Source organism: Pinus tabuliformis, chromosome X (assembly GCF_031772625.1).
Source record: "Pinus tabuliformis cultivar Carrire ecotype Pingquan chromosome X, CPIR1, whole genome shotgun sequence".
NCBI lineage: Eukaryota > Viridiplantae > Streptophyta > Pinopsida > Pinales > Pinaceae > Pinus > Pinus tabuliformis.
This window is the reverse complement of record NC_142308.1, coordinates 1710585804-1710596424: the sequence shown is the minus strand read 5'-3', so window position 1 is coordinate 1710596424 and position 10621 is coordinate 1710585804. Positions and strand designations below refer to the sequence as shown.

The following is a 10621-nucleotide window of genomic DNA, read 5'->3' as shown; positions in this document are numbered from 1 at the left end:
TTTGCGAATCTGGGGGATAAAGAAAGGGTTTTTGAGGAAGGGTCATATTTCATGAACAACGCAGGACTGTTCATGAAGTACTGGGAAGAAAGATATAACCTTGATAATGAAAAGATGCTGGAAGCCCCGATCTGGGTCAGATTGTTTGGATTACCAGTGGAATTTTTGGATCCTGAGATTATGGAGGGGATAGGTAACACGATCGGTACCTTTGTCAAGGTAGCGGAAGCAAATAAAAAAGGCAAGTATACATCTTACGCAAGATTGTGTGTATACATGAATATAGCTGAACCTCTGCCGGAATACATAGAACTGGAATACCACGATGAAGTTTGGCAACAGCCATTAGATTATGAGCATATCCCTTTCAGATGCAGAAGATGTCATGAATATGGTCATCTATATAGACAATGCCCTTTAAAAAAGGAGGAAGAATACACAAGGAAAAAAGAAGAACAGCAAAGGGAAGCAGAGAGAGCCGAGGAGACAGACAAGGGTTTCCAACAGGTTACCAGAAAGAAGAAAGCAGGTAAAGAAGGACTAAGAGCGCAGACACAAACAAAATTGTTGAGCATTGAAAGTCAGAACAAGTTCAAAATCCTCCAGGAAAATAGTGAAGAGGGTGAGGACAAAGTGGTAGAGGAAGAAGATCCAGAAAATGAACCCATGGAAATAATCAAGGAAACCAGAGAAAAACACTACAACAAAACCAGCGATTAGCGTCCCTTTTTACTTCTTTTTTGCATCTAGAGCCCATTTTTGGTGCTATTTGCATCCATTTATCAAATATGGTGCAAAACTTGACACAAAATTTGCATCAAGTTTTGCACCAAATCTTACACCAAGTTTAGCACCAGGTATTGCAATAGGTTTTGCACCACGTTTTGCACCAAATTTTATGCCAAGTTTTGTGTCATCCTTTACACCAGGTTTTGTTCCAGGTTTTGCATCAAGTTTGGCACCTAATTTTGTTTGACATACTTTTGCATCCTCATTTGCATCCACTTTTTGCACCTACACTTGCATCAACTTTTGCATCGACTTTTGCATCCTTTTTTGCATCCTTTTTTAAATCATTTTTTGCATCCATTTTTTCATCCATTTGTGCATCCCTTTTGCGCCAAGTTTTACATCGTGTTTTGTGTCTAGTTTTGCATAAAATTTTGCATCTACTTTTGTTGCATCCACTTTTCCCTCTTGTTTGGCATCCATATTTACATCCTCTTTTGCATCTATTATTGTACCCACTATTGCATCTAATATTTTTGTGCCACAATTAGCGCCTAGTTTGGCATCTCCTTTTGCACCCACTTTTGATTATAATTTTGCATCCAGGTTTGCATCCTCATTTGCGTCTAGGTTTTCATCAACTACTACATCTATTTTTGCATCCCTTTTTGTATCCAATTTTGGGCCGGGATTTGCATCGGGTTTTGTGTCTCGTTTTGCATCTACCTTTGCATCGACTTCTATTGCATCCACTTTTGCACGCAATTTTGCATCCACTGTTGCACCCATTTTAAATTTCACTTTTTGCATCCCTTTTTACATCTTCATTTGCATCATACTTTGATTCTTTTTTTGCATCTATCATTACATCCACTTTTGTTATGCCACAATTTGCACCATGTTTTGCACTCACTGTTGTATCCACGTTTGCTTCTAATTTTGCATCCATGTTCACATCCTATTTTGCATCAAATATTGCATCTATTTTTGCATCCACTTTTATGTCAGGTTTATGCATTGGGTTTTGCATCTCGTTTTGTATCTACTTTTGCATCTACTTACATTATATCCATTTTTTGCATCCAATTTTGTTTTGCCTGTTGCATCAATGTTTGCTTCCACTTTTACATCCATTTTTGCATCTTATTTTGCATATTTTTTGTCTATTGTTACATCCACTTTTGTTGCACCATATCTTGCGTCTATCATTGCAACCACATTTGCTTCCACGTTTGCATCCCCTATTGCATCCACTTTTGTTTCATCCATTTTTGCATATACTTTTGTTTCCGTTGTTGCATCCACATTTGTTTCACCACAATTTGTACCAAGTTTTACACCTACCATTGGACCCATGTTTGCTTCCACTTTTGCCTTCATGTTTGCATCCAAGTTTGCATTGACAACTGCATCTACTTTTGCATCCACTTTTGTGTCAGGTTTTTCATGTTGTTGTGCATCTACTTATGTTGTATCCACTTTTCATCCAATTTTACTTCTATTGTTGCCCCCATTTCTATGTTCGCTTTTGCATCCCTTTTCCAACACTCATCATATTTTCTGCATTGATGATATTCCTTATGGCATTGACAATTATGAACAATTGATGACAATGTTAATAATATTGACAATGATGAAAATGAAGATGATGGCGATGACATGAATTGTGATTATGATGATAAAGACGATAGTGGTTACAATGACAATGATGATGATGGCAATGATTATGATGATGACGATGCTAATGACGTTGGCGAATCTTCCCAATTTTAGATGTTGTCATTGTCATAATCATAAGCATTATCTTTGGTGTCATGATCATCATTTTCATCTAGGTCATCATCAAAAACAATAATGGCATGAATGATGATGATGCATGATTACAACAATGTCGATAGAAATTACATTAATGATGATGATGGGGATGATAAAAATGACAATGACGATGATAATGGTGGTGATGATGATCATCATCGATCATCTGTCAAAAATAGAGTTGTTATTTCTCTTACGTATATCAATGTGTCCTAAACAACCCTTTTCTAGCACTGATCACATTTTTTGGGTTGATGATATTTCTTACAACATCTACAATTATGAACAATTGCAAACAATGTCCATAATGATGATGATGATGGCATGAATGGTGATTATGATGATAATGTAATGATGGCAATAACAATGACAAGGATAATGGTGATGATGATGACAATGATTATGATAATGAGAATGACCTTACAATCTTATGGATTCGTGAACAATTACTAGTTTCAATACCATCTTCTGGATGCGTATTACTATCATACTTTTTAAATTTTTTGTCTCTCTTGAGGTATCTTACTATAATGGTGTTGTCAACACTAGAAAGATATCTTGTTGTAATGGTGGTTCTAATGTTAGCACTAGCAAAGTTTAGTAGGGAGGATGCTACTACAAGAGGAATTCCTTCTAAGTGACTATGGCATTCAAAATGAGGCTTTATGGGCTGCTTGTTAACACATGTTCTCAGGCTCATATAAAATTAATGTGAAAAGTTGCTTTAATTGGTTCACATGCATAATTGATATTGATAATGGGGTGGTATAAAATTGTAATGGTTATATCCGTTAGTTAGTTATGATGGGTCAACAACATTTAAACCATCCAAGTGACATTTCACCTTGGAACAATCGTCGCTCGTGCGAAAACATGAAGTTTATGTAAATGAAAGTTGTGATTGTAGTGGAATTAAAACCATCGAGAAATATCAAAGAAGACGCTGCCTACCAGTTTTGAAAGACAACCAAGGCATTGAACAACTATTTGCGTTAGGATGTAGTGAGGGAATCAAAGGAAATTTGGCAGCCCTAAGTTTCCATTACTATTGCCAATCACACATTCAATAGTAACCATAAAAGATAGCCACAAATAAACAGAACCTCGAGGTGTTGACAGTCAGAATCTATTGTAATAGCTTTGACGTATATATAGTTTTGTGTTTAGATGAGAATGAAGTGGGCTTCATCCATGGTTCGGCTCAATCCTCGTCCATTCCATGCAGTGGTGTTTAATTCTCCAAGCAAGAGAATATTACGTGAGTGTTCAGAGTTAAATCAACAGAAATCAAGGACGTGTGATTGTCAAATTATTTCTCCTCCCTTATGATTGAGCGCTTGATGCGATGGTCATTATCCTTGGGTGATACTTTTATTCCCCATTTTCTATTGAAAAAGTAGTGTTTTTCTGTTCGATTATGATAGGATTGGATGAACGCCGGTTTGGGTGGATGTAGACCCATGTTTTTTTGTGGTGATCTTCAAATGTCTTGAGGATAAGAAAAAAATCCTTGACCAAGGTCCATGGTTTTGGGGATGAGTTGGTCTTCTAGTGAAGCCATGGTTTCCCAACTTCAATCCTCTCACTATGTTGCCGATGACTACTCTAGTATGGGTAAGATTCCCAGTTTTCCCATTCACTTTACCCATCTAGATCTCTTAGAAAAAGTGGGCAATTTTAATGGAAGATTCGTCAAAGTAGACATGGAAATACTTTTGAAAGGCATTTTCACCTATGTTTGCATATGTGTTTAGGTAGATCCCAATGAAGTTTTGCGAGATAAAATTGAGCTCAAGTGGATGGGAATTGTGTATTCCCAACCCCTGGACTATGAAAATACAACTTATAGATACACGTATAGATACACCAATAAATTTCAACCACAAACCTGTAAATTTCATTTTCCTTCACACCATGCATCTAATTTGTATTCTGTATGAGAATTAACAAAGGAATGATGCTCTTTTTCCTATATTTTGACTCCCGGAGAATACTATGATAAACGTGGATAGACATAGGGTCCTGTATGGTCCATTTACATCCCATGCATGGGAAATCAGAAGTAAATAAAATAACATCCATTACATAGGCACTCATGTAAAATGGGGGAACAATGTTTTCTAGAATAAAAAAAACTACAGTTCTTCCTATAATCTAGGATTTGGATACTTAAATTATTAGATAGAACAGTCCCCCAGTCCATAGCATAGCTGCATCAATCAAGGGTACCCACTGGTCTGAAAACTTTTGGGTATTGACATAACCAAATAATCTACATATCATAGTGGCAACATAACAATATGGACCGACAAGAGAAGCTATAGAATGCATACCCTTATTTTCTCGCTTGTGCTTGCTGGCATCTCTTCTCCATCCTTTGATGACTTCAGATTGATCCTGATTTTCCTTCATGAATTTCTCAATGAAGTCATTATCATATTTCTTCTGAGCTGCCGACAACTGGTACATTCGAGTCGAATCTTTGTTGGTGAAAGAGCCGATGATTGTGTTCCTCTTGGTCATAAAGTTTCTGTCAGCGATGTTTAGATGGTCAACAACACATGTGATCATATCCATGTAAGGAAGGATGTTCAACTGAGCAACAATTCTGTGGAGGAATGAATTGGCCAGATCACTATATGTAGTATCAGAAACCGGGAATGAATCTTCGGCTATGACTACTCTTTCTGTGACTCTCGGCTCTTCATCTTCGAAAAGATGATATGTGGCCTCCCAGGTAGATGTTCCGGTGTTTGAGGTGCATGTGGTATTGGTAAATAATGCAAGCAATTCTGCAAACTCAGGGGGAAGAGCAACTGATTATTGTTGAACAACAGGTTTCTTCATGGGTTTGGTCGACCAAGACATTTTTGTTGAATTATGCTTGTTGGGACTGACTTGTCAAGAGAAACACAAGGGTGAGAGTAACTAACATTGAGAGCAAATAACTTAGCAAATAACCGATTACATAATAATCCAAGACTTTTATGAGCGAAATCTCAAGAAACTGTTAGTAATAATGAATGCGTTTATTCTATCGAAAACCATTAATTCTCCACATTTGGCCATTAATATCGCATCCGCCATATCTCAACTTTTGAAGCCTTGTCACTTTGAAGCCTCCGATTGCAATACGTGTTGCAGACTCGACTGCTCCATCATAGCACACCTTAATATAATATCACAGTTGCCATGTTACGCCTTTCATATCACAAGTTTTAAAGACGTGTGTCTGGTCATGGACATTAAAAGTTGCAATGGTTATGGTGTAAATAATTAAATTGAATGGATATGGTGTAAATAAAGTCGCAAGTTAGAGGCTTCGGAAGTTTGGTCATGGACAATAAAACAAAAACGCCACTCGCGAGATCCCAATATGCAACGTGGCAGCTTTATGGGGTCGACCTCTTTATTACTATTTACATATATATGCCGGCTTTTATTATATTTATGCTTTAAACCTTTAAAATTTATTTGGAAAAGGTTTTAATCGCCATTTTTCTTAAAAGACTTTTTAGGATGTTCTAATATAATCCTTTCGCATTGAGGCTTTAGAATTAAACCTAAAATTTATCGCTCTTTTTAATTATTTTTTTTTTTATCTTAAAACTAATATTTCCTCTCAATTTTTTTTTTATAATTATATCCTAAATTTTAAAATAACAACCCTTCTCTATTAATTCTTTTATTAATTATATAATAAAATTATTAATTCATACAACACATATTTAACATTTTACTAAAGTATTACTTTTACTTACTTCCATATCCCACTACTTCTATGACGTTCCACAAACCTACTTCCATATCCCACTACTTCTATGACGTTGCACCGGTTTGTGCAAATGCTAGTTCTATATACGATGTAGGGTTTCAGGGTCGGCGACAATGCTCTTTAACTTTTTAAAACATTTATATCTTAAAATGGGTTGTTATATCGGATGTAGGGTTTCAGGTCCGCAGATATATCCTTCTCCGAGGGGTTTCAGGAGGGCCTCTTACGCCGCGCCCCCTAGGTGTTTACAAAATTCAAAATCAAAGTTAATAAAGTTCCCTGTTATTGTAATTCAATCTGTCATTAGGCTCCTAACTCCCTGTTCTCTGGTCTGGACAGTTTGTTCTACACCATGGTTCAAGTGGGCACTCCCAACGTAACATTACTTGTAGCACTTGACACGGGCAGTGATGTGTTCTGGGTGCCTTGTGATTGCCAAGCGTGCGCTCCTACTTCTGCAGCTAGCTATGGATTAAATGTATTGTATTTTCAGCTTTTCCCTTTTAAACTTACTGGTATTAACTTAATAGTTTTGATTTGTTCTTTGTTATCAACTATTATGTTCTATTGGATTGGGTACGAAATCCACTTAGACTATGGTTTCTGAGACTGGATAGAAAATTACATGAATGGTGATATTTCAGTCATGGGCTATTGTGTCCATCAGTTTGTTTTTCCCCAAATCATAATAAAAATCAATAAGGGTATCTGGTTGTATTTTGGTGCTTAACATTCTCCTCCCACAGCTTTTCCTGCATTGAAACGGATTCATTTTCTTTATTGTTCCCCCTTGCATCAATCGCAGAAATGCAAGGTACATCTGTAAAGACAAGCAAGAGCCTTTCCTTTTGCAGGGTATATCTGTTGGCTTTGCTTCCTAAACTTGTCAGGGTGGTTTCGTTGACTTGATGCTATTTAATTTAATGGATTACCAGCCAGAGAGTTTTGCTTTTTCCAAAATGTCAGGCAGCTAGCCACTCATTTCAATTGAAAACATTTTAATACTTAAGAAATCGCAGGGTAAAAGATATATAAGATATACTTCACAGATTACAATAAATTATCTGTCCTGATGCTTGAAATTGGATTTTGTCAATCAATTCAAATAAAAACCTTATTTTTAACCATCTTTTCTTGAAGTGGTTGACCTAGCTTTCAGGATTTACAGATTCTTCCAATTATTGAATCCACCGAAAATAGGTTAATATAATTTACCAGGAGATGTAGGTTTATGTGAAGAAGTCTAAATACTGTTGAAGGCTTTTAGTCATATTTTCTATTACTGACTACATGTATGAATATCGCATTGGCCTTTCAGAGCCTCATTATTGTGATAAAGTGACAAAATTTCTTCCTTATGGATGACATTAACGGCTTCTCTCATATCCACAACATTTTTCCACTTACTAAATGCATTTGCATTATTTGTTGTCATGAAAGTAACTCGTCTTCAGTGCAAATGGAGCAAGTTAAATTGATTCCTAATTACAGAACAACTTATAAAATAGCCCTCTTTCCGGCATGTTTCTGTTGCCATTTTGACTTGAATCAGGTGATCAGTCCTGCTTTCACACGGGAAACATTTCCTGATCACAGATGTTCACCGTTCTGGGTTGTTTGGTATGTCTGAATCAACCACTGAGGTCAAAAAACTGAAAATGTGCTGGATCGATGGGAATTGCAAAGGATTGTTCAGTTAGATTTCCACAACAGTTGCAGGAAAAAGGCTATTTTGTTGCATATCCAGTCTTCTTCATATCTTGTGTTTCTGTGGGTTCCCTTGATAATGAAACTCCTCAGCTTAATAGTATCTGTTTGTATGCCTCGACTTGAAATGGGATTCTCTTTTGCTGATATTTAATTCTTATTTAAACAGGGTATCATTTTACAGACTTACAGTCCATCAGCCTCGCAGACAAGCAAGTCAGTTGCTTGTAGTAATACTCTCTGTCAATTAAAAAATGAATGCTCCAAACTTAGTGATCAATGCCCATACAGCGTTCAATATCTCTCTGCAAATACATCCACTGCAGGAACTTTAGTGGAGGATATTCTTTATCTGACTCTTGGAGATGGGTCACAGGAAGGAATGGTGAAGGCATCTATCACGTTTGGGTATGATTTGTTTCTTGTTGTTGAAAGTGAATATGACTGTTCTGAAGATTTAGTGCTCTTCCTGTTCAAAGCAGTTGATAATGAGGTCATTTTTCGGTGTAATATTTTAAGACAGTTGAGGCACAGAAAACTCATACTGCTCCTCTCTACAGGACTAGAATTTTTAGAAGTGGGTTTTCTGCCTCTAGATTTCAGTCTGAGGCCATACTGAATTAGACCATGTGACATGACCTGAAAATTACTCTGCACTGTCAATGTTTTTCCATTCTTAAGTGCTACACATGAATGAACACTCGTTGAGTGGGTCTTTGCTTGTTGCAATTGATAGGTGTGGAAGTGTACAAACAGGCTCATTTCTACTAGGTGCGGCTCCTGATGGTCTACTTGGGCTTGGCATTGATGATATCTCTGTCCCGAGCATTTTGTACAATTCAGGCCTTGTATCAAATTCTTTCTCTATGTGCTTCCCAGACGATTCAAATGTTGGAAGGTTTGCCTTTGGAGATAAAGGGAGTTCAGACCAAAACAAAACTCCTTTTTATAATACATCGTGAGTGTCAGCTCTATGCATTCAACCCAATTTTTTTAAAAGTACTTCAGAGTTACCATTTAGACTCTTATATCATAAGGTGTTTATTGGATTGCAGCTCATCAGCATATAATGTAAATGTGACAGACTTTTACGTGGGAAATGCCAATGTCAAAACAGACTTTCAGGCCCTTTTTGACACTGGCACCTCATTTACACAGTTGGCTGATCCAGTTTACAAAAACCTTACATCAAATGTGAGTGATTACAGAATTTTTTTTTATTTTTTTTTTTTGTATATAATCCCCCTTTTGGAGATTTTCCCAATTGACTAACGAGTTTTGAAGGTAATAGTATCATATGCAGACACAGAACTCTCCATTGGCAGTTGATAATTCAAGCATTCCTTTTGAGTTTTGTTATAGTGTCAGGTTGGTTGTAATCATACAAAACATTTATTCATCTTGTTTGAGCAACATTAACTGTCTCATTATTGAGAAAGAACTAATATCCTTACCCCTATCTGTGCAGCAACAGTCAAAGCATTAACCAAGGGCCTAATATATCTTTCAACTTCTACGGAGGAAACAACTTTCCTGTTATTCAACCATTGATCTCTCTTTTGGACACGGTAGAATTTTCAATACTACGTCTTGCCTATTTAAGGGTGCTCCTGACTAAGCAGTAAACCCCTTTTTGTTAAATAGAAGGGTCTATGCTGATGCTTCATCTTTGCAGAAACCTTGTTTGTATGGGTATACTAGTCTGGAAATGATTACAATGAGGGGTTACCTTTACTCAATGAAGGTTCAGATGTTTCACTTGTACCTTCCTCCTCAGGAGGCATGCATTTATGGATGGATATACATGAGTACTTTGCCAACTTGAAATGCTGGAGACTAAGCTTAAACAGATTTGAGATTCTTTCTTGCAATTATCCGGCACCAACATTTCTTTACTTCATCATTTTTCTTCTTTAATTTGGTGTTCTTGCAGTAACTAGTTGCAGTGGCTAATTTGTTCCTCTTATTAGTTTTCTTGTATGCCAATTAAACAATTGTTTTATCCAATTGGGCGGAAATGTATGTGACTCACACCTGGTCATTCAAGTGTTTTTTCCATGCAAACTGAACAGTTGTTCTGTTTATTTGAGAAGGAATAGAATAGCTTTTAAATATCCTGAGCACAAGCATTGAATTGCTTTTGGAAAATATGGTAATGCCACCGGGAAATATAATTATAATTAGTGTACCAAAGCATTGAAAAGCAATCTCGGATGGAAATATAAAATTTAAATTTGCCAATACATATGGTATACGACATACATATCTACAAATATTATCCTCAGACCAATTTTCCAATTTAAAAAATCTATCGGCCTCTCTTTGCACTTTTTAGGGCAATTGCTAGTCAGGTAGACGCATTTGCAAATATTTGCATTGTGCTATTTTTCTTTCCAGGCGGCGGATTGACTTGATCAGTGCACGGACAAAGGTGCATTTTTGGATAACCGATGCGGCTGGTTCAGATCCTCATATGCAATCGGATAGAGGTGATTCTAAGCCTTGATTTCTTTTTTCCCTCTCAACCCATATTCTCTTATCACGATGTCTTTTTTGTTTTGTATTTCCGCTTCACATTTTCCAGAAGAGGTGCTG

At 36.7% G+C, this 10621-nt stretch overlaps 1 protein-coding gene across 1 annotated transcript; it reads left to right on the top strand.

Annotated features, from left to right (window-relative positions):
• Window positions 1–6453: 6453 nt before the first annotated feature.
• LOC149146588 (aspartyl protease family protein 1-like) lies at window positions 6454–9760 on the top strand. The gene is made up of 7 exons (XM_089449505.1): window positions 6454–6560; window positions 6659–6797; window positions 8196–8434; window positions 8763–8984; window positions 9082–9220; window positions 9318–9394; window positions 9495–9760. The coding sequence occupies exons 1-7, from the start codon at window positions 6469–6471 to the stop codon at window positions 9649–9651; spliced, it is 1065 nt and encodes a 354-aa protein (XP_089305631.1). The 5' UTR covers window positions 6454–6468; the 3' UTR covers window positions 9652–9760.
• The last annotated feature ends 861 nt before the right edge of the window (window positions 9761–10621 follow it).